At 36.8% G+C, this 26,097-nt stretch overlaps 1 protein-coding gene and 1 pseudogene across 1 annotated transcript; both read left to right on the forward strand.

Moving 5' to 3' along the window:
- Positions 1-845: 845 nt before the first annotated feature.
- On the forward strand, positions 846-25,284 carry LOC8279655 (acetylserotonin O-methyltransferase). Its single transcript, XM_015725740.2, has 2 exons — positions 846-1,619; positions 24,961-25,284. Exons 1-2 carry the CDS (start codon positions 846-848, stop codon positions 25,267-25,269), a joined length of 1,083 nt encoding a protein of 360 aa, XP_015581226.2. The 3' UTR covers positions 25,270-25,284.
- On the forward strand, positions 23,041-23,155 carry LOC112536464 (annotated as a pseudogene).
- Positions 25,285-26,097: the final 813 nt, after the last annotated feature.

Raw genomic sequence — 26,097 nt, forward strand, 5'->3', positions numbered from 1 at the left:
TTTGCCCTTATCCACTTGGGCAACGTGTATTTGCTCTCCCAAAAAATATTTAGACAAATGGTCAATTTGCCCCCTAAAATTATATCCAATAGTCAAATATATTCAATTTAAACTTTTCAGTAAATATCTATCTAAACTTGTATTCAAAGGTCAAATACACCCAATTTACAGTAAATAGCCCCGTGAATTTGTATCCAAGAATCAAATGCACCCAATTTAAAATTTTTAAAAGTGAAATAACATTAGAGTTTTAGGTTTTAATTAAATTATAAAAATCAAAAATAATATTTATTTATTAATTTACTGGTATAATTTTGGCAACATTTAAAATTGAAATTTAATTGATCCAGAAATGATAAGTATTAAATAAATCAAATTTCAGCTTTCTAAGAATTAAATAAGTCAAATTTTAACTTTTTAATAAATAGGCTCATAACTTGTCATTTTTAGGTCAATTGAATCTGAATTTTAAATTTTACCAACACGCTTTTGTATAGTGTGTCAATAGATATTGTATCAGTAAATTAATAAAATAAATATTATTTTTACTTTTTATAATTCAATTAAAACCTAAAAGTGTAATGTTGTGTATATTTGACTTTTGGAGATAAATTCAGGGGAAATTGATCCTTTGTCCAAGAACATTTACCAATAAATTTCGGACATCAATTATGACACTCTTGAACAGGGCTATTTGCTGAAAAAGTTTAAATTGTGTATATTTTACTTTGGAGATAAATTCAGGGGAAATTGATCCTTTGTCCAAGAACATTTACCAATAAATTTCGGACATCAATTATGACACTCTTGAACAGCTTTTTGATAACCAATTTAAAGAAAAAGAGATGGAAAACACAAGAAGATCAGATTCAACCATCAGAGACGAAGAAGAAGAAGAAGAAGAAGCAGATGTAGAAATATGGAAATATGTACTGGGGTTTTCCAAAATTGCAGCAGTCAAATGTGCTGTTGAGCTTGGATTAGCTGATGCTATTGAAAGTAATGAAGCTCCAATGACACTTTTTGAGCTATCTTCCACGCTTGGATGCGCTCCGTCCTCTCTTTACCGCATTATGAGGTTTCCGGTGCATCAAAAGATTTTCAAAGAGAAGCCCACCAGCCAAGGCACCACAGGATATGAACAGACGCCTCTCTCTCGCCGTTTACTTCGTCAGGGAGAAAACAGCATGGCTGATTTCATTTTGATGGAGAGCAGCCCTGACATGCTAGCACCCTGGCAGTGTCTAAGCAATCGCGTACGTGGCAATATTCATTCAGCATTTGAGGAAAGTCACGGGCAGCATTTATGGAAACATACAGAAGCAAATCCAGCTCACAGCAAGCTATTCAATGATGCAATGGCTTGTGACGCTAGAATTATAGTACCTTCCATAATTGAAGTATGTCCAGAGGTGTTCAATGGGGTTAAATCTGTAGTTGATGTTGGTGGAGGTAATGGTACTACTCTGGGATTGTTGGTCAAGGCTTCTCCTTGGATTCAGGGTATTAACTTTGATCTTCCTCATGTCGTTTCTGTTGCACTAGAATGTGATGGTGTTAAGCATGTTGGTGGTGACATGTTTGACAGTGTTCCACAGGCTGATGCTGCTTTCCTCATGGTTAGTAATGGTTTATCCTGCCAATTAATTCTTTACTTTTTTTCTTTTGTCCAATTAGGGTTATTGCTAAACTGAAGACAAATACTTTTTTAGGGTTAACTACTATCATCTGATTAGATTTACAAGTTCAATCATGTTTTGTATAAAAAAAATTAATTAGTTGATTTCACATTTTCTCTTTTTTTATATGCCTTTCGTTACAATATTCTTAGCTTTTTCCCATAAATTTTTTTGTGAAACTTCGAGTATGGCCAGTTTTTCATGCAGTTAGATGAGCATGAAACTTCGATATTGCACAAATCTGAATGTGCTGAAAGAAGAAAGATGCAAGCTATAGCGTTACGATTTATATTAAGTTGCATAAATTATTATTTTATTAGGGTAAGAAAAATACAATAATAACATTATATTGGTTCGAACTATATAATGAACTCCATTATACACTTCCTCAATAAGTGAAAAAGGTCCAAATTGGATATCTAAATTTTGACTATTTGATCCCTTTATTATTGTAACACCCAAGATATTCTTTTTAATAATAATAATAATATTAGTAATAACTAATAACGAATTTTTTATTTAATTTAATTCAGTTTTATTTTGAGTAATTGAATTGGGATGATTTAAAATATAATTTCAATGTTAGATAAAAATAAAGAGATTTATTTTCTATATCTAATTAGCTTGATTTTCATAAAATTAATTAAGTGAATTTCTTAAGGGATAAATTATGTTTTCATATATATATATAGGTCACACTCAAGTTTTTCTCAATATGAGCATATGAATCAAATATTATATTTGAAAGTTATGAAAGAAATAGTAGATAATATTTTCATAAAAGAATTTATTGGGGAATGACAAATTTTAATTAGCAAATGATGTTGGTTTAAATTGGAAAATAGTTAATGAAATTGATTATTTAAGTTAATTAAGTGTTAGGATTAATTTGATAATTAATTATGAAATAAGGGGTAAAAGTATAATTTCTTTAAATATGGGGTTTAAGTGAAAATTTTCATGGTTGGTATTTCTATAATTAAATATATCGGTAAGGGCATTTAAATAATTTTACCATTAAAAGTAAGGATAAATAAATAACTCTCTATTTTTAATAATTGTAATTTGGCACAAATTAAGTAGTTAGGGGCTTAATTGAAATACCTCAAAAAAGTTGGAGGGTTAAACAAAAATTTACAGGGAAGAATTGTTAGTAATTAAAAAGAATGAGGGGCTAAATGATTATTAAGCAAAATTCGAGGGACCTTTCGGCGGTAAAGAAAAAGAAAGAAAAGAAGGGAGGAAAGGTGATCGGAGAAGAAGAGAAGAAGGGGGAGGATTGTCGTCCGTGGAAGGTGGAAAAGGAAGCGCTCAAGGCGCAGTGGCGGCGAGTGGCGGAAGAGCTGACGCCGGTGAGTTCAGCTGCAGCTGCAGTAGTGAGCGGCAAAGGAGGCAGTGGTTGTTCGACACCGTGCGTGGCGTCTCCGGCGGCAATGGCGGCCAAGTTGGGTGGCGATTAACTCGCCTGAGTGTGGGCTTCCTTTTGGGAGCAGCAGCGACACAAATGGTAGCCGGAGTAGAGAATTCCGATGTGGTGAATAATGTAGGAGCAGCTGAGATTTTAGACTATTTTTGGCAAGTTCCGGCGAGATGTGGCCGATCAGAGGACATATCCGGACACCCCCTAGCTCAAGCTTTCCAATGGTACTAGTTTTGCGGCGATCAGACTCCATTTGAAAATCGACGGTTGAGATTGTCCGTGAATTTTTTTCAAATGATCGGGGGTCAGATTGAAGGATCGGGTGCTGGAATCATCATCTGCGCATTGTCTAGAGTCCGTAGGCACGCTCAGATCATTGATCGGACTCCGGTGGCTTGAGGCGAGTCGATCGGGTGATCAAGCGTCTCGATAATTCTCTATCCCGTTGATTTTAGAGTTTGTTGATAAATAATTATTTGATTAATTATTATGTTGAACACTATAAAATTAAATGAGGATTGATTGTTGAAATAAATATTAGGTCGGACCATCTGCCAATAATTGTGATCTGTGTTGTATTGCGGAGTCGGAAAAAATAATGAAGTCTTGGTGGCCCGACTCCCGTTGATTAATTATTGAAAATTAGAAGTGTTTCTGGCAGGTCCTAAACCCGTTATACGGGGGGTAGACATCCGTATTTAGGGGAGGTTCTGCTAAATTTTCGATAGAATTTATCCGAGTCGAAATTCTTAGACAATTAGTTCTAGGATTCTAGGCTTAGGGTTATTTGTTAAATGTTTTACTTTTATTGATTGAATTGTTCCCGTGATTAGATGATCCGTCATTTCAACTCGCTCCACCTGAGGCTTAGGAGCAGAGCAAGGAGATCATCAAAACTGTGAGTTAAAGTCATATATCTGCTATACTTGTGTCATGCTAAGTTATAAATATCAATTCTAATTTATTGATTTAAGGATTTAAATAATTTATTTATTTACTATTCCCATACCATTTTCTACATCATTGTTATTGTAATTGCATGTTGACTCGGGATGAAACGGTAGTAGCACAGGCCACATGATGGGTTGCATCAGGACCGCATGCACACCGATATGAAGTCTGAGACAGGTAGAAAAAGGTAACTTTGGGACTTGTTTTGGTCGAGTTCAACTCTCTGAGCTATGTAGAGTGTGTTTGCCGGAGTAAAGATCCCTGGTCGAGCATTGCTTTCTTGGCGCTGGCTTTACTGGAAATTAAGTGACCAGACTGGATTTAAGAACTCTGGTCGAGCTTCGCTCTCTAGGTGCCAGTCTTGTTGGAGTGAGAGAGCCGAAAGGCTAAGACTGTTAGTGTTGGGAGTTAGAGTTCTACTGAGGTACTCGTCCCATAGTATGTAAATGTCACGACCCGATCTGTGGGCCCGTGACCGGCACTAGGGAATAGGTAGGCGTAAGGCTACCGAATCCCGTAGTAAGCCTAACACTAACTATCTCAATTAAATCTTATCTAATATCACTGATGTCACAATTCTTTAACCATTAAATTCTACATATTTAGTTCGGTTTGCCAGAAGAATTAGGCAAGACTCGAAACTACAATAATTTACAACTGATAAGTTTATTATTTCTACTGCGGAGAATCTAAGATTTTACAAGTTAACATACCAAATCAATTACATCACTCGATGGTGAAGGAGTCGGGTTGCTAGATAAGAGTCGCGGGAAGACTAACAGTCACGGATCTGAAAAACAGTAAAGTTGAGATTGTCAGCCTCGAGAGTGAGTTAAAATCATATATCCCGAAAATAATTTCAAACACTTCAATAACATATTTATTTAATTTAAAATAACATTAAGTCATGCAACAATATTCGTGTTATGCCATGCTTAAATAAAAATAAAAATATAACCTTTACATACAACGGGACAGGGTACCTCAGTAGAACCCTACTCTCAACACTAACATCTCGACTTTCTCATTCTAACAGAACTGGCGCCCAGAGAGCGAAGCTCGACTAGGGTCCTTAAATCCAGTTTAGCCACTTAATTATCACTAACACTCTTAGCATTTCGGCTCTCTTACTCCAACAAGACTGGCGCCCAGAGAGCGAAGCTCGACCAGGGTCCTTAAATCCAGTTCAGCCACTTAATTATTACTAACACTCTTAGCATTTTGGCTCTCTTACTCCAATAAGACTGGCGCCCAGAAGCGAAGCTCGACTAGGGTCTTTAACTCCAATCTAGTCACTTAGGTTTCCAAATAAGCCGGCGCCCAGAGAGCAATGCTCGACCAGGGACCTTTATTATGGCAAACACACTCTACTAAGCCCAAAGAGCGATGCTTGACCAGGGCAAATCTTAAACTTACCTTTTTAAATTTACCATTTTACCCCATTTCTATCACTCTCGGATTTATATCATTGCACTCATCAAAATAGTATGTTCTACTGCCATCCCATCCCGAGTTATCAGATAATAATAAATTCAGTGATGAAGAACATGATATATATGAATAGTAATCAAAGAGATATATGAATAGTAATTAAATGAATAATTTAAACTTGCAATCAATTAATTACAATAGCTATTTAAAATTTATGCATGACACATGCATAACAGATATATGATTTTAACTCACAGCTTTGATGACCTCCTGGCTCTGCTCCAACGCCTCGGGTGGAGCGAGCCGAAATGACGGATTTATCTAATCACGAAAAATAATTAATCAATAACGCTGAAACAGTTGACAATTAACCCTAGGTCTGGATCCCTAGGACTGAGTGTCTAAGAATCTCGACTCGGGTAAATTCTACCAAAAATTCGGCAGAACCTCCTCTACAATACGGATATTTACCCCCTGTAAAATGGGTCCAGGACCTGCTAGAAAACACTTCAAATATTCAACAATTCATTTTAATGGGAGTCGGGTCCCCGAGACTTCACTAATTTCCCGACTTCGCCACACATCACAAAACACAACCTAAGGCAGGCTGTCCGACAAATAATTATTTTAACACGCAATATTTTCTAATACTCAACACAATTCAATAAGCATATAATTTACCAAAGAATTCTAAAATCAACGGGCGAGAGAAAAATTACCGAGACGCTTGATCGCTCGGTCGACTCACCTCTAGCCGTTGGAGTCCGATCGACAATCCAAACACACCAATAGACTCGAAACGACGCGCTGATGATGATCCATGCTTCCGATCTTCCGATCCGACCCCCGATCATCCGGAAATATTTACGGACGATCTCGGCTGTCAATTTTCAAATGGGTCTGATCACTACGAAACCGATGCCATTGCGAAGCTTGAGCTGAGGGGAGTCCGAATATGTCCTCCGATCTTCCATCCCTCGCCGGAGCTCATCGGAGCTCGCCGGAAAAGCTGAAAAACGCGGCTACCACCCACTTTCTCTCTCTATCGCGAACTTCTAATTTTGGCCACCATTGGTGTCGCCACTGCCGCCAAAAGGAACCTCACGTCGAGGGGAGTCGATCGCCACCCGACTCGACCGCCAACGCTACCAGAAACGCACGCACGGCGGCAAGGAAATTTTGGCTGCCTTCCTCTCCCACGCCTTCTAATGCTGCTGCTGCCGAGCTCGCCGCCACCGCTTGACGCCACCATGACCTCCGGCCGCCACCGACGACGATGCAGTCCGATCTCTTCTTCCCCGATGACACTCCCTCCCTCGATCTCCCTCTCTTTCTTTTCTTTCTTTCTTTTCTTACATATCAGTAATTGGTCCCTGCATCTTTCTTCCTTACCATTTGGCCCCTCAATTTTTTTAATTACAATAATCTCGCCCTGCAAAATTTCTAATTAACCCTCAAACTTTTCTTTAGCTTTTCAATTAAGCCCCTAACTATTTAATTTGGACCAAATTAGAATTATTGAAAATATACAATTACATATTTGCCCTTGCTTTTAAATATAAAATTACCAAAAAGCCCTTACCGACATAATTAATTACAAAATACCAAACATACAAATTTTCATTAAAACCCCATATTAATAAAATTATACTTTTAATCCTTATTTCAAAATAAATTTCCAATTTAGTCCTAACACACAATTAATTTAATTAATAAATTTGCTAAATATTTTTCAATTAAAATTTAACACCATTAGCTAATTAAAATGTCCTTTTTTCTAATAATTCTTTTATAAATTATCCTTTACAAATTCTTCCATAAGTCTCAAATGTAGAATTTTAATTTATATATATTCCTTTGGGGGAGAAATTTGAATAACCAAAAATATAATTTATTTCTCAAACAATTTACTTAATTAACTCCTTAAAAATCAAACTAATTGGATATAAGAATAACTCCTTTATTTGCCTAACATTAAAATTCCCATTTAAATCATTCTAATTTAAACCAAATAAAAATAAAGTAAAACTAATTTAAATAAAAACTCATTTATTAATTATTATCAATAGTATCATTATTAAAGGAAAAATTCCGGGTATTACATTGTCCCCCCTTTAAGAAAAATTCATCCTCGAATTTAAAAGAAAAATGGACTCACTACAACTAAAACTAATGAGAATAGGAACCTCTCATCTCCAGCTCGGCTTCTCGGGTACTTTCCTCAGCTGAAAAATATTCAATCACGAGACCCATCGACAAAACCCTTAAACAAAACTGGCGAACCTGAGAATCTGTGATCCTAACTTACTGCTCCTCGGAAATTAAATCTTCATTTACTTCTATACACTAAGGGTCCAACATAAAGGATCAAAAATAAACTTCCTCAACACAGACCTACGAAATACTGGGTTGACCTACAAGAAAGTCTGGCGGCAAGTCCAACTTGCATGCCACCTCACCAAACCTGCCGATAATTCCAAGGGTTCCACAAAAGAAGGGCTAACTTGCGTTCCTTACCAAACCACATCACTTCTTGCATAAGAAATGCCTTAGGATTACATACTCTCTAATACAAATCTCCACGTGCTCCCACTTCGGGTTCGCACAACTCTTCTGCTTTTTGAAAGCTATCTTCAACCGCTTGCGAGAAAAAGAATTTTCTCTGAAAGATCTGGACCAACTCGGGTCCCACCAAAAATCCACTCGCTAAAATTTCTTCCTAATGACATGTCCCTTACACATACAGAAAATCCTTAACATCCATACCACACCATCCACGTCATATCATCCATCTGGTTGCCATAACCGATACAAAACCATACCATCCTGACACAAATTTCCTTTTCGACTAGAATCTAGAAGTCTCCTCTATAATCCAACATGGGGCTTACTGCGCCACAGATTCATTCTCACAGCAACTCAACTTGTCATCTAGAGAATCCTAAACTAACACAATTTACTTTGAAATATTTACTTATTTATTCGCTTTATAATAATCACTGATAAAAATTTATTATATTCTAAGAAAAATACTTTATAAAATCGTAAAATCTCTAATAATCCCTTTATATAAAACTCTACAATATCGCGCACCAGGGTGATGATGGCCCCTATCACCAAGGGTTACAATGCACGATGTATGATGCATGCCCTAAAAATGAGTATGGAATTGTGCATGCCTAATAATGAAATGCCATAATAAATTCTTTCGGGACTGGGTGCAATATTATATTTTAAAACACTTGTTCTACATAGAAAAATAAATAGTTTTCGCTTAAGTTTCTCAGGATTCCGAGCGTCTGAAAATACTCCTACCACCTTTCTTAAGCTTCTTACAATCACAAACTCGACCATATATGCTCTGATCTCTGCTCGACTTTCCATGCACTAACTTCAGTGCTCCTCACTAAGGCGATGTCTGATGCGATGACGAGGCAGTTCATGACACGACTACAACTACACTCTGCACTAATTCTGACTGGCGGTGCCCACCCTCGAAATAACAATCGAAGCATCCAAGGGCCGGCGTGCACTAATCACTTGAAGAAATAGCACGAGTCTACCGCGCTTCAGATCTTGCTATCACTACAACCTCATTCTCAACATAGCATCAAAGACAAGCTCACAAGAAAAGAATGATAGACTCTCTAACAGTGAAAGCTGAGACACTAGAGTCAATGAAAACAACAAGACATACTTGATCCTAGCTCCACAGTACCAAGAATCTTAACCTAGGTCAAAGGAAATCTAAACCTATACTCTGATTCTAACTTTGTCACGACCTGATCTGTGGGCCTATGACCAGCACTAGGGAATGGGTAGGCGTAAGGCCACCGAATCCCGTAGTAAGTCCGACACTCACTATCTCAATTAAATCTTATCTAATATCACTGATGTCACAATTCATTAACCATTAAATAGGCAAGACCCGAAACTACAATAATTTACAATTGATAAGTTTATTATTTCTACTGCGGAGAATCTAAGATTTTACAAGTTAACATACCAACTCAATTATATCACCTGATGATGAAGGAGTCAGGTTGCTAGATAAGAGTCGCGGGAAGACTAATAGTCACGGATCTGAAAAACAATAAAACTTAAGACTGTCAGTCTCGAGAGTGAGTTAAAATCACATATCCCTAAAATAATTTCAAACACTTCAATAACATATTTATTTAATTTGAAATAAACATTAAGTCATGCAACAATATTCGTGTCATGCCATGCTTAAATAAAAATAAAAATATAACCTTCACATACAACGGGACGGGGTACCTCAGCAAAACCCTACTCTCAACACTAACATCTCTGTCACGACCCCACCCGTGGGCCCGTGACCGGCACTAGGGAATGGGTAGGCATAAGGCCACCAAAACCCGTAGTAAGCCTGACACTCACTGACTTAAACAAATCTCATCTCAAATTAATATTATTAAAGCCATAAATTATCTTAATAGTTACATTCTACATAAATACTTGATGCCCTCGGAAAAATTAGGCGAGACCAAACTCATAAAATTTACAACCGATACATCTACTATTACTACTCACGGAGAATCTAAGATTTTTTTTACAATTTGACATACCAAATCAAACACATCACCCGATGATGAAGGAGTCAGTTATCAATAAGAGTCCCGGAAGACTAACACGATCCGAAAATAAGAAATGGAGACGCTCTTAGAGTGAGCTAAAATCATATATCTAAAAACAGTTTCGAACATCTTAATATTACCTTATTTAATTTTAAAATAATTAATAAGTCATGCTAACCATACGTATCATGTTAAAACATATGTGTCATGCCATGCTTAAATAAAAATTATTCCACATGCAATGGGACGGAGAACTTCAGTATAACCCTAATCCCAACTCTAACATCTCGATTTATTTCAACACTTATGTCTCAACTAACCTCAACTCTAACATCTCAAACCTCTCATTCCAACAGGACTGGCACCCAGAGAGCAAAGCTCGACCAGGGACCTTACCTCCAACCGGCCACTTAATCCTCAAATTTTAGCCTTTCGGCTCTCTTATCCAATAAGACTGGCGCCCAGAGAGCATAGCTCGACCAGGGACCTTACCTCCAGTCTGGTCACTTAAATTTCCAAATAAGTCGGCGCCTAGAGAGCAATGCTCGACCAGAGACCTTTACTCCGGCAACCACACTCTACTAAGCCTAGAGAGCGATGCTCGACCAGCACAGGTCCTAGTCTTTCTTTCTTAAAATTTTACCTATTTACCCTTTCCCTATCTCTCTCAGATTTATATTAGAACACTCATCCAACACTTATGTTCTACTGCCGTCCCATCCTGAGTCATCATGCAATATTAGAATTGGTGATAAAGGAAAAACATATTTAAATAGTAATTAAAAGCATCATGCAAATAATAATAATAATTAAATAAATAATTAAAATTGCAAATGAATAATCACAGTAGCAAATCAAATTTTATGCATGACACGTGCATAAGCGATATATGACTTTAACTCACAGGTTTGGCGACCTCCTAACTTTGCTCCGGTGCCTCGGTTGGAGCGAGCCGAACAAACAGACTATCTAGTCATGGAAAATAATTTATCAAAATGCTGAAACAATCGATGATTAAACCTAGGTCTAGACTCCTAGGACTGACCGTCTAAGAATCTCGACTCGGTAGAATCCTACCGAAAATTCGGCAGAACCTCCCCTACAACACGGACATTACCCCCCATAAAACGGGTCCAGGACCTACCAGAAAAACACTTCAAAATTCCAACAATTCAAACAACAGGAGTCGGGTCCCCAAACTTCACTATTTCCCAACTCCGCCACACAACACAAAATACGAGGTAGGCAAACTGACCGACAATTATTTTTGACTCACAAATATCATCAAATACTCAATATAATCCAATAGACACACAATTAAACCAAGAATTCCAAAAATTAATGGGCCAGAGAAAATTTACTGAGACGCTCGGTCTCTCGGTCGACTCGCCTCCAGCCGCCGGAGTCCGATCGACGATCCGAACTCACCATCGGACTCGAAACGACGCGCTGAGGACGATCTCCGCTTCCAATTTTCCGATCCGACATCCGATTATCCGAAGAGGTTTGCGGACGATCTCGACCGTCGATTTACAAACGAAGTCCGATCGCCACGAAACCGGTGCCATTGCGAAGCTTGAGCTGAGGAGAGTAGGGATGCGTCCTCCGATCGTCCATAGCTTGCCGGAGCTCACCGAAAAAGCCCAAAAACCTCGGCTGCCCCCTCCTTTCTCTCTCCACCGGATCTTCCGTCTCCGGCCACCACAGGCGTTGCTGCTGCTGCCAAAAGAAAGCTCTCTTCGAGGGGAGCCGATCGCCACCAAGATCGGCCGAACGACGCTTGGCCGCCACCGCCGCGCGATTCCACCTCGCCTGCCCGCTGCCACAGACGCCACGCCCGGCCGTCCGAAGGACACCGCGGCTCTCTCTCTCTCTCTCTCTCTCTCTTCCTCTCTTCTTCCCCGATTTTCTTTCCCTTTAATATCAACATTTGATCCCTGAACTTTTTCTTATTACAATTTGCTCCCTCAACTTTGTTAATTACTTACAATTTCATCCTGCAGAATTCCAATTTAACCCCTAAACTTTCCTTTATCCTTTCAATTAAGCCCTTAACTAATTAATTTGGGCCAAAACCGAATTATTGAAAATGCACAATTACACAAATACCCCTGACCGACATATTTATTTACGAAAATACCAAACTCACAAATTTCCATTAAACCCTCACAAAAAAAATTATACTTTGAATCCTTATTCCAAAATAAATTTCCAACTTAAAATTTAATACTACTAATCAATTATAATACCAATTTTCCCCAAAATTCTTTTAAAAACATCCTTTATAATTTCTACCATAATTTTTCCAATATGTGATTTTATTTATATATATATATACATTTGGGAAAATTTTGAATAACCAAATAAAAATATAATTTATTCCTCAAATAATTTATTTAATTAACTCCTTAAAAAAAATCAAACTAATTGGATATGGAAACTAACTCATTTATTTGATTAATATTAAAATTTCCATTAAATCATTTCAAATTAAACCAATAAAAATGAAGCTAAAATTAACTTAAATAAAAACTCATTATTAAATATATAAAAATTCCGGGTGTTACAATCTCGACTAATCTTAGCACTAACATCTCGACTAATCTTAGCACTAACATCTCGACTTTCTCATTCTAACAGAACTGACGTCCATAGAGCAAAGCTCGACTAGGGTCCTTAAATCCAGTTCAGCCACTTAATTATCACTAACACTCTTAGCCTTTCGGCTCTCTTACTCCAATAAGACTGGCGCCCAGAAAGCGAAGCTTGACCAGGGTCCTTAACTCCAGTCTGGTCACTTAGGTTTTCAAATAAGCCGGCGCCCAGAGAGCAATGCTTAACCAAGGCAAATCTTAAACTTACCTTCTTAAATTTACCATTTTACCCCATTTCTATCACTCTCGGATTTATACCGTTGCACTCATCAAAATAGTATGTTCTACTGCCATCCCATCCCGAGTTATCAGACAATAATAAATTCAGTGATGAAGAACATGATATATATATGAATAATAATCAAAGAGCATGATATATGAATAGTAATTAAATGAATAATTTAAACTTGCAATCAATTAATTACAATAGCTATTTAAAATTTGTGCATGACACGTGCATAACAGATATATGATTTTAACTCACAGCTTTGACGATCTCCTAGCTCTGCTCCAACGCCTCGGGTGGTGCGAGCCGAAATGACGGATTTATCTAATCACGAAAAGTAATTAATCAATAACGCTGAAACAGTTGACAATTAACCCTAGGTCTAGATCCCTAGGACTGAGTGTCTAAGAATCTCGACTCGGGTAAATTCTACCGAAAATTTGGCAGAACCTCCTCTACAATACGGATATTTACCCCCCGTAAAACGGGTCCAGGACCTGCCAGAAAACACTTCAAATATTCAACAATTCATTTTAATGGGAGTCAGGTTCCCAGACTTCACTAATTTTCCGACTCCGCCACACATCACAAAACACAACCTAAGGCAGGCAGTCCAACAAATAATTATTTTAACACACAATATTTTCTAATACTCAACATAATTCAATAAGCATATAATTTACTAAGGAATTCTAAAATCAACAGGCCAAAGAAAAATTACCGAGATTCTTGATCGCTCAGTCGACTCGCCTCCAGCCGTTGGAGTCCGATCGACGATCCGAACACACCAACAAACTCGAAACGACTCGCTGATGACGATCCCCACTTCCGATCTTTTGATCTGACCCCCGATCATCCTGAGAGACTTACGAACGATCTCGACCGTTGATTTTCAAACGGGGTCCGATCACCACGAAACCGGTGCCATTGCGAAGCTTGAACTGAGGGAAGTCCGGATATATCCTCCGATCATCCATCCCTCGCTGGAGCTCACCGAAAAAGCTGAAAAATGCGGCTGTCACCCACTTTCTCTCTCCACCGTGAACTTCTAATTCCGACCACCATTGGTGTCGCCACTGCCGCTAAAAGGAAGCTCACGTTGAGGGTAGTGGATCACCACGTGACTCGGCTACCAACGCTGCGAGAAACGCATGCACGGCGGCAAGGAAGTTTCGGCTGCCTTCCTCTCTCCCACGCCCGTCGACGCCGTTACTGCCGAGCTCGCCTCCGCCTGCTACTTCGACGGCTAGCCCGCGCACCTTTGAAGCCGCCACCGATGACGACGCAACCCGATCTCTTCTTCCCCGACGACACTCCCTCTCCCAATCTCCCTCTCTTTCTTTTCTTTCGTTCTTTTCTTACATATCAACAATTGGTCCTTGTATTTTTCTTCCTTACCAATTGGTCCCTCAACTTTTTTAATTACAACAATTTCGCCTTGCAAAATTTCCAATTAACCCTCAAATTTTTTTTTAGCTTTTCAATTAAGCTCCTAACTATTTAATTTGGGCCAAATTAGAATTATTGAAAATATACAATTACATATTTGCCCTTGCTTTTAAATGTAAAATTATCAAAAAGCCCTTGCTGACATAATTAATTATAAAAATACTAAACATATAAATTTTCATTAAAACTCCATATTAATTTAATTAATCAATTTCCTAAATATTTTCCAATTAAAATTTAACACCATTGGCTAATTAAAATGCCCTTTTTTCCCAATATTTTTTTATATATTATCTTTTACAAATTCTTCCATAAGTCTCAAATGTAGAATTTTAATTTATATATATTCATTTGGGGAAAAAATTTGAATAACCAAAAATATAATTTAGTTCTCAAACAATTTACTTAATTAACTCCTTAAAAATCAAACTAATTGGATATAGGAATAACTCCTTTATTTGTCTAACATTAAAATTTCCATTTAAATCATTCCAATTTAAACCAAATAAAAATAAAGTAAAACTAATTTAAATAAAAACTCATTTATTAATTATTATTAATATTATCATTATGAAAGGAAAAATTCCGGGTATTACAGTAAAAATTTATTTTGTAGAAGCATGGCATGACACGTGTTTTTGCATGACTTAGTATTTTATTTTAATTAAATAAATATTTTATTGAAATGGTTGTATTCGTTTTTTTTTATATATGATTTTAACTCACTCTCAAGACTGACAGTCTCAATTTAACTGTTTTTCAGGTGTGTATTAGTTTCCTGCAGTTCTTTTCCTCTAGCAGCCCGACTCCTTCATCTTCAGGTTAATGTAACTGATTTTATTTGTATGTTGACTTTTAAAATTCTAGATTCTCTGTAGTAGAAAGTTTCAGAACTTATCATTTTGTAATGGCATATTAATTCAGGTTTTGCCTAATAATGCTGGCAGACCGAATTAAATATGTAGTATCTGACGATTAAAGGTTAGTTTTGGAATAGTGCTAATTGACAAAATCTGTATTATACCATGATTGAGTTAGTGATTTGTGAGGCTTACTACAGGATTTGGTAGCCTTAAGCCTACCAATTCCTTAGTGCCAGTCACGGGCCCATAGATCGGGTCGTGACAATTATAACTTCCAATATAACTTAATAAACATTTTAACTTGTCTTTTTATGATATTTAAATTTTCTTTTTACATATACTATCATTTAACACGTCTAGTGTACTATCCATAGATGTTTAAATATTACTAAAAAAAAATTAGATATCTGTTAGGTTAAAATAAACAATATAAATATTTAAGAAGTTATAAAAATAGAATTCATGTGGATGTTAAATTAAATTGAAAAGTTTATCCATCCGTGTTTTTTGGATAAAACCAATAAATAAGAAAGGAGCTATCGATGACTTTTTCTAGAAAAAGTCTTTATACTAGGAAATTAGGGTAATCAAATAAGTATTTAATTACTTTTTTTTGTTAGAAATTAAAATTAAATTGTTCTAATGGTAAAGTTAATTTTACTCTTAACTTATAAAATATAAATTTTAGATCAGCTAAATAAATTTAAAGATCAAGTTAAATTTTTTTTATCAATTATGTTAGTTAACTTGGTAGACTAAAAAAATATAAGATGGTAATAATTAATAGAACTAAGTATTTAAATGTATTAACTGACTTATCAAAAAGTAGAATTAAAATTAAAATTTAGACAAAAACTCAAGAGATAATAGTAATCCACTATTTCTTTTCTTTTTTAATCTTTAACTTTAAAACTCTATCAGCACTCACAGCCTTAGTCTGATTACAAGTGTATATACAAACTTGAGCAAAGTCTTAGATTCAAATCTCTTTTCTCTTATTTGTGACTAAAAAAAAAACTTTAAAACCCTATAAGCTATATTACTGATAAATCTTCATCTCCTTTTTATTATTATTTTTATATTCTTTGATCCCATAAAGATAATGTTAGCATTAGCTGTCTCTTACTATCAATAGGACTGATTGCTATAATTATGGAATAAGGATCAATCAGCCTCTAAAATCATGTATTACCATTATTCTAGCCTAAACTTATGTAAATTAATTGTCTCTTTCCATAGTTGGTAGTATTGTGTATATATAAATAGGAAAACGTGTATTTTAGAAAATAATAATCTGTAACACCCGGAATTTTTATATATTTAATAAATGAGTTATTTTCTATACTCAATTAGTTTGAAATTTTAAGAAATTATTCAAGTAAATTATTTAAGGAATAAATTATATTTTTTTATTTTGGTTATTCAAATTTTCCCAAGAGCATATTTATATAAGTAAAATTATATATCGGAAAATTTTAGAAGAAATTATAAAGGATATTTTAATAAAAGAATTTTGGGAAAATTGGTATTATAATTGATTAATAGTATTAAATTTTAAGTTGGAAATTGATTATTTAATTTAATTGTGTGTTAGGATTAAATTGGAAATTTATTTTGGAATAAGGATTGAAAGTATAATGTTATTTTTATGGGGTTTTAATGGAAATTTGTGAGTTTGGTATTTTCGTAAATAAATATGTCGATCAGGGGTATTTTTGTAATTGTGTATTTTCAATAATTCGGATTTGGCCCAAATTAAATAGTTAGGGGCTTAATTGAAAGGCTAAAAAGAAGTTTGGGGGTTAAATTGGAATTTTAATGGATGAAATTGTAAGTAATTAAGAAAGTTGAGGGACCAAGTTGTAATAAGGAAACGTTCAGGGGTCAAATGTCGATATTGAAGGGAAAGAAATCGGGGAGAGAGAAAGTAGATCGGGAGAGAGAGAGAGAGGGCGATGGCCGAAGAAGAAGGGGAGGAAGGCGGCATACCGGCCGTGGCGATCGGGGGCGTGGAGCCACTGGTCGACGAGCGGCGAGCCGATGCGCAATGGCACAAGGAAGCTGAGGCGGAATCGCGACGCGGCGGCCGAGGCCGAGCGTCGTTCTGGCCTTCCCACGATCTCGGTGGCGATCAACTCCCTTGGAGAGAGCTTCCTTTTGGCGGTTTGGCTTTGGTGGCCGGGAGGAGAGAGTTCACAAGTGAGGCAGCCCGTTTTGGGCTTTCCCATGAGATCCGGCCGGAGGATGGACGATCGGAGGACGTATCCCGACTCTCCTCACCAAGCTCGAAATGGCACCGGTTTGGTGGCGATCGGGCTCGTTGCAAATCGGCTACCGTGATCGTCCGTAAATCTCTCTGAACGATCGAGTATCAGATCGGAAAATCGGAAATGGGGATCGTCATCGGCCGCTGAGTCCGATGGTGTGTTCGGATCGTCGATCGGACTCCCACGGAGGCTAGTCGGCCGAGCGCCCTGGTGAATTATCTTTGGCCTGTTAATTTTGGAATTCTTGGTTTAATTGTGTCTAATGGTTTATATTGAGTATTTGATGATTTTTGTGAGTCAAAAATAATTGTCTGTCAGTTTGCCTGCCTTGTATTTTGTGCTGCGTGGCAGAGTCGGGAAATAGTGAAGTTTGGGGACCCGACTCCTATTGTTTGAATCGTTAAGTATTTGAAGTGTTCTTCCGCGTGTCCTGGACCCGTTTTATGGGGTAATGTTCGTGTTGTAGGGGAGGTTCTGGATTTTCGAGTTCCGAGTCGAGATTCTTAGACAAATTCTGTGAGTCTAGACCTAGGATTAATGATGGATTGTCTCAGCGTATTGATAAATTGTTTTCCGTGACTAGATTGTCCGTTTGTTCGGCTCGCTCCAACCGAGGCACCGGAGCAGAGCTAGGAGGTCGCCTAATTCTGTGAGTTAAAGTCATATATCGCTTATGCACGTGTCATGCATAAAATTTGATTTACATCGCGGATTATTCATTTGCAATTTTAATTTTTCATTTAATTATTATCATTATTTTCTTGATGCTATTAATTATTATTTAAATATAATTTTCCTTTATCACCAATTTTAATATTGCATGATAACTCAGGATGGGACGGCAGTAGAACATAAGAGTTGGATGAGTGTTCCAATATAATATGAGAGAGATAGGAAAAGGGTAAAGAGGTAAAAATTTTGAGAAAGAAAGATTAGGACCTGCCCTGGTCGAGCATCGCTCTCTGGGCTTAGTAGAGTGTGGTTGCCGAGTAAGGTCCCCAGTCGAGCATTGCTCTCTGGCTTATTTGGAAATTTAAGTGACCGGACCGGAGGTAAGGTCCCCGGTCGAGCTATGCTCTCCGGGCTACCTTATTGGATAAGAGAGCCGAAAGGCTAAGGCTGAGAGTTAAGTGACCGGACTGGAGGTAAGGTCCCTGGTCGAGCTTTGCTCTCTGGGCGCCAGTCCTGTTGGAATGAGAGGTTTGAGATGTTAGAGTTGAGGTTAGTTGAGACATAAGTGTTGAATAAATCAAGATGTTAGAGTTGGGATTAGGGTTATACTGAAGTACTCCGTCCCGTTGCATGTGGAATAAATTTTGTTTAAGCATGGCATGACACATATGTTTTAACATGACACGTATGGTTCGCGTGATTTATTAATTATTTTTAAAATTAAATGAATGTGATATTGAAATGTTGGAAACTGTTTTAGATATATGATTTTAACTCACTCTAGACCGGGATAGCTCATTTTTACCGCTTTTTAATTGTAATCATTAGTTCTCCCGCGACTCTTATTCAGTAACCCGACTCCTTCATCATCGGGTGATGTATTTGATTTGGTATGTAAATTGGTAAATCTTAGATTCTCCGCAGTAGTAATAGTAGATGTATCAGTTGTAAATTTTCTGAGCTTCGGGTCTCGCCTAGTTTTTCTGGTAGACCGAAGTAATTTTGTAAAGTGTAACTATTAAGATAATTTGTGGTTTTAATAATATTAATTTGAGATGAGATTTGTTTAAATCAGTGAGTGTCAGGCTTACTACCGGTTTCGGTGGCCTTAAGCCTACCCATTCCCTAGTGCCGGTCACGGGCCCACGGGTGGGGTCGTGACATAATCAATAAAATTGAAAAACATTTTCAACATGGTATCAAAGCAAGAGACTCTAGGACCTGTGTAATTTTTTTTTTGTGGATTACAAAAAGAAGGAAACGAATAGGAGGGAAGAATGGGATATCGTACTCCTTCAATAGAAAGTTCCCAAGCATACCCCTCTATGCTTGAGGACTTCACGACCAAGATAAAACAAATGTTGAGTCAGGCACCAACTCCAACGATCCATGAACCTGTTGCTGTTCCAATTGGTATTAAATTGGATGACACAAACTATAGACTTTGGTCACAAGTTGTAGAGACGTATATCTCCAAAAATACAAGTGGGGATACATAAATGGAGATTTCATACAACCATCAGAATCAGATCCTAATTTCAGAAAATGGACAATTGAAAATGTGGTGGTAAAGGGATGGCTAATTAATTCTATGGATCCAAAATTGATTGGAAGCTACATCAGATTTCCAACGGCCAAGGCAGTATGGGATGCTATTGCAGCAACATATTTTGATGGTACAGACACCTCACAAGTCTATGATCTCAAGAGGAAAGTGACAAGACTCAAACAAGGTGGTGGACCAATTGAGACGTATTACAACACTCTTCAAGGCCTTTGGAGAGAAACTGATTTTCAGCGTCCAAATCCTATAATGTTCGAAGTCGATATATAGAAATATAACTCTATGATTCAAGAAGATAGAGTTTATACTTTTCTAGATGGACTTGATTATCGCTTAGATAAGATTCGAGCTAATGTGCTTCAACCACAAGCTTTTCCTACAATTGAACAAACTTATACCCATGTTCGTCAAGAAGACTTACGACAAATGGTGATGTTAGCAAAATCAGAGACAATACTAAGCATGGCAATGGTATCAAAGGGAGGACAGAGATCTCAACCACCTTCTCTTCAAATAATGTCAAATGGGAAGTCAAGCACTTCAACGAAACCAAAGAATCAAGCTGATGAAGGAGGCTGCACACATTATGGAAACATGAAGCACACTAAAGAGACTTGCTTCAAGCTTCATGGATACCCAGATTGGTGGCATGAACTCAAGGCAAAGAAAAAGCATGATGGTGGACACGTTGCTCTTGCTAATACTGAAAATAGTGCCACCACTGAACCTCACCTCTCTCTTATACCTCAAAATGAATCTTCATCGGCTACAGCAAATTGTTCTTCTGCCAGAAATGAATCAGGTAATCTATATTGGATCATTGATTCGGGGGCAACCGAACACATGACTTTTGATCCAAAAGATTTCATTGAAACAACTCAACCGAGGAGAACACACATTACCAATGCAAATGGTGCACGATATCTAATTACATGGGTTGGTACAATGGCCTTCTCTCCTGCCCCTTCTTTATCAAATACTTTGCTTGTTCCTGCTCTTTTAAATAAATTATTATCGGCAGGACAAGCCATTAAAGAACTGAATTGTTGTGCCCTAATCTATCCTCAATTTTGCTTGTTTCAGGATATTCTCACAAAGGAGATTATTGGTCGTGGTACTAAACGAGAAGGGTTGTACTACATGGATGACTTCAGCATTGGTCGGACAAATAATATTGGTCGAAATAGTGGTAAAGAACGAGAAATTTGGTTATGGCACCTTCGATTGGGTCACCCATCATTTTCCTACTTGAGATACTTATTTCCAAGTTTATTTTTCAACTTAGATGATAGAGTATTTAAATGTAAGACTTGCATCTTAGCTAAAAGCCATCGAGTCAATTATCTAATAAGTCCAAAAAGGTGTGAGACACCATTTCAGCTAATCCACTCTGATGTTTGGGGACCAGCCCCTCTGTTAATTTCCTCAGGAATTAGATGGTTTATAATTTTTGTGGATGATTGCACACGTATGACTTGGCTGTACTTGATGAAAAATAAAAATGAAGCAGCTGGAATTTTTCAAGCCTTTCATGCTATGATCCAAACTCAATTTTCTGCAAAAGTTCAAATCTTTCGCTCAAATAATGGAGGAGAATTTGACAACAGAGACATGCAGGACTATTTTCGAAGCTATGGGATGAATCATGAGACAACATGTTCTCAAACACTGCAGCAGAATGGTGTTGCAGAAAGGAAGAATAGACATATTCTAGAAACAACTCGGGCTATTTTGACTGCAGTAGATGCACCCAAACAATGTTGGACAGACGTAGTTACAGCAGCTGTTTACTTGTTGAATCAGATGCCTTCTAGAGTATTAAATTTTAAGACCCCACTGCAGGCTCTCTCGTATCATGTGGCACTTCCTTTTGTCCTTATGCTTTCACAAAAAATATTTGGTTGTGTAGCATATGTCCATCTTTATAAAAATCAAAGAACAAAACTTGATCCATGTGCAGTTCGATGCATTTTTTTTAGGTTATGCTACACATAAGAAGGGGTACTGGTGCTACGATCCCACCACCAGCCGCCTTTACGTTACCATAGATGTTACTTTCCTTGAATCTGAATATTTTCTTTCAGAACCAAGTTCTCATTCCTCTCTTCAGGAGCAGATGACAAATGAAGATCGGAATCTGAATAATTGGGAGAATTGGCCATGTTTTTAAGAAAATATGGAGATAAGTAGAGCTGAAAAAGAAGAAATATTGATAGTCGAAGACATGTCTCCAGTAATAGAAGATGAAAAAAGTGATGAAGAGGAGAATGAGCAAGGACAAAAACAACCTCTTCTCGATTTAGTACCAACGAACCAGCCTCTTGAGAATAATTCTGAGGTAAAATGTTCAATTCCTTCTCTTAATAATGTTGAAAATACTTTTGTTGGATACAACTTACCTTTCAGGCATAATTGTGGGAAGCCACCAAATTATTATTCACCGGAGCATAAGGATGGGAGAAATAAGTATAATATTGCTAATCATGTCAGTACCCAAAGACTATCACAGCCCCTAAAGACCTTTGTTCACAAGCTTTCCTCTGAGCACATTCCAAATACAGTGCAAGAAGCTTTATATAATCTCAAATGGACCCAAGCAATCAATGAAGAAATGGCAGCTCTAGAGAAGAATAATATGTGGAAACTTGTTCCTTTGCCCAAGGAAAAAAGAACTGTAGGATGCAAATGAGTATTCTAAATCAAACACAAAGCTGATGGAACAATAGATCGGTACAAGGCAAGGCTCGTTGCTAAAGGGTACACACAATCATATAGCATAGATTATCAAGAAATGTCACGATTAGATCTGTGAGCCCGTGACCGGCACTAGGGAATGGGTAGGCATAAGGCCATCAAATCCCGTAGTAAGCCTGACCATTCTCTAACTCAAACCAAATGCAATCCGGGCTCTAATTATTGACACATTTCTACAATTAACCTTTAGCCATCAGATACTACATTTAAAATTTTGTCTGCCATCATAAATAGGCAAGACCCAAATTTACATAAAATTTCAAAATGAAAGTCTGAAATTTCTACTATGGAGATTCTAGAAGTTTAAAAGTCAAACATACTAAATATTAGTTATATTAGCCTGAAGATGAAGGACTCGGGCTGCTAGAGAAAAAGAATTGCAGAAAAACTAACAAAGAACTGCAGAAAAACTAACACCTGAAAAACAGTGAAATTAAGACTGTCAGTCTCGAGAGTGAGTTAAAATCATATATCTCAAAAAACGAACATAAACACTTCAATAACACATTTGTTTAATTAAAATAAAATAAAATATTAAGTCATGCAAAATTGGAATGATACAGAGAAGATTAGCATGGCCCTTGCGCAAGGATGACATGCACAAATCAAGAAATGGTCAGGCTTACTATGGGATTTGGTGGCCCTACGCCTACTCATTTCCTAGTGCCAGTCACGGGCCCACAGATCGGGTCGTGATAAGAAACATTCTCACCGGTGGCAAAATTGTATACAATCAGGGTACTATTGTTAATTGCTGCAAACTTGGACTGGCCGCTTCATCAATATGATGTGAAAAATGCATTCTTTCATGGGGACCTTGAGGAAGAGGTGTACATGGATATTCCACCAGGCTTTGTTGCACCTGAAAATGTTGTGTGCAGGTTACAAAAGGCATTATAGGGGTTGAAGCAATCACTAAAGGCTTGGTTCGGACGATTTACTTTAGCTATAAAGAGATGTGGTTTCAAGCAAAGTAACTCAGACCATGCTTTATTTTTAAAGCATCGAGGAAAGTTGGTAACCGCTCTTTTGATCTATGTCGATGATATGATAATTATAGGAAATGATGAGGAAGAAATTGCAAGACTCCAAGAGCATTTAGCCATTGAATTCGAGATGAAAAATCTTGGAGGTCTTAAAAAAATTTTGGGAATTGAAGTGGCTCGATCAAGTCAGGGAATTTTTCTCTCATAGAGAAAAAATGTTCTTGACTTATTAGCTGAGATAAGGATGCTAAACTGTAAGCCTGCAGACACACCAATAGTCCACAATCATAAGTTGGGATAATATCCAGACCAGATACCTACCAATAAACAAAGATATCAGCGTCTTGTAGGAGAATTGATTTACTTATCATATACAAGGCCAGATATTGCATATGTTATTAGTTTGGTAAGTCAATTTATGCACAATCCAAGTAATGAGCAAATGGAAGCCGTATTTTGGATTCTCCAATATTTAAAATCATCTCCAGGTAGAGGGCTCATGTTTAGGAAACATAACCACTTGAATATTGAAGGTTACACTGATGCAGATTGGGCTAGTAGCATTACCGATAGAAGGTTTACATCTGGATATTTCACTTTTGTTGGAGGTAACTTGGTCACTTGGAGAAGCAAGAAACAGAAGGTGGTTGCACTAACTAGTGTAGTGGCTGAATTTCGTGGTATGATCAAAGGACTTTGTGAACTTCTTTGGTTAAGGGAACTGTTAAAAGAAATTGGTCACTCATCTGGTCCAACTATGAGATTATTTTTGTGATAATAAAGCAGCTATACAAATTGCACAAAATTTCGTTCAATATGATAGGACCAAACATGTTGAAGTAGATCGTCATTTTATCAAAGAAGAGCTTGAGACAAAGATAGTTCAGTTCCCATTCATAAAATCTGAAGAGCAACTCGCAAATATACTTACAAAAGCTGTTTCAAGTAAGGTGTTCCATAGTTCTCAAGACAAGTTGGGCATTGTAGATATCCATGCACCAACTTGAGAGGGAGTGTTAGCATTAGCTGTCTCTTACTGTCAATAGGACTGATTGCTGTAATTATGGAATAAGGATCAATCAGCCTCTAAAATCATGTATTACCATTATTCTAGCCTAAACTTGTGTAAATTAGTTGTCTCTTTCCATAGTTGGTAGTATAGTGTATGTATAAATATGGAAACGTGTATTTTAGAAAATAATAATCAATAAAATTGAAAACCATTTTCAATAGATAACTTACTTGCAGTTTATATATAAATTAAGAAATGTAGGTTTTTGTAGATTAATATTATGAATTTTTATAATTTTTTAACTGTCTAAAATAGGCAATACTTTTTTTTCTTTTTGGCTTGTTCTGCATTATAAGTCTTTTTTTTTCTAATTGTTAGGTCGCCACATTATACAATCCAAAACATGTCACTTTTGTTACTTGTATTAATTGAAGTGGGTTCTACATGATTGGAACGATGATGAATGCATCCAAATCCTGAAGAAATGCAAGGAAGTTGTTCCAGAAGATAATGGGAAGGTGATAATTGTTGAAGTTGTGATTGGTGAAGCGAAGGATGACAAGCTTGAGTATGTTAGGCTGATGCTAGATATGGTGATGATGGCTCACACTAATACAGGTAAAGAGAGGGCCTCAAAGGAATGGGAATCTGTTATTCAGAAGGCTGGCTTTCGCTCTCACACTATCAAAACCGTTGGTGCTATGCAGTCTATTATTGTAGTAGCTCCCGCGTGTGGGCGATAGAAAACGGCAAGAAGGGCAGCATCTCTTCAATGTTGTTCATGGTGTTTCTGGCAGCGCCAACAACTTTTTCTAGTGGCAATAAACTCTTTTGAGTATGGGCTTTATTTTAGGGGTAGCTCAAATTTTTGAACTTTTCAGCCAGTGCTGTTGAGCTTCAGATGATCAGAGGACATATTCGAAGCCTACGCGTCATAAGCTTTCCAATGACATCAATTTCACGGCATATGACTCTGTCCGAAAATTAATGGTTGGGAACTGTTCGAGATGATTGGGGTCTAAATTGAAAAATCAAAAGCTAGCATAATCATCTAAGCACCGTTTCAAGTTCGTAGACGCATTTGAATTATCGATCAGACTCCGACGACCGAAGACGAGTTGACCAATTTATCAAGCGTCTAGATAAATTTCTTAGCTTGTTAATTTTAGAAGTTGTTAATTAAAAATTATATTGGTATTAATTGGAGGCAAATGATTTAATGTCTATAAGTAAGTATCTTTGAAAATTAAAAATATGTGTCACTAAATTGATTAATTTAATAATGTGATAATTTATAAAGACTATTATTAGTTTCTTTGTAAATATTAATAAGGTAAAGCAAAATAATTAGAATATAAAAATTAATGGAATTTAATAACGACAACCAGAAATTCTAGAAATTTAATTTAATTTAATAAGTTTCAGTTTAGATTTTAATTAAGTGATTAGTCTATAACTAAATTCAATTATGTTATTAGTAAATAATTGATATAATGATAGAAAAATATTATATTTTGTTGAAAAAAATAAATTAAAAGTTTATATATAAATTATTGGAGAGAACAAATAGA

The sequence above is a fragment of the Ricinus communis genome, chromosome 8 (genome assembly GCF_019578655.1).
Source record: "Ricinus communis isolate WT05 ecotype wild-type chromosome 8, ASM1957865v1, whole genome shotgun sequence".
Lineage (NCBI taxonomy): Eukaryota > Viridiplantae > Streptophyta > Magnoliopsida > Malpighiales > Euphorbiaceae > Ricinus > Ricinus communis.

Coding starts and splice junctions, on each gene's coding strand:
- LOC8279655 (XM_015725740.2), top strand. CDS start 846: ATGGAAAACACAAGAAGATCAGATTCAACCATCAGAGACGAAGAAGAA. Junction 1,620..24,960: donor CTGATGCTGCTTTCCTCATG/GTTAGTAATGGT, acceptor TATTAATTGAAG/TGGGTTCTACATGATTGGAA.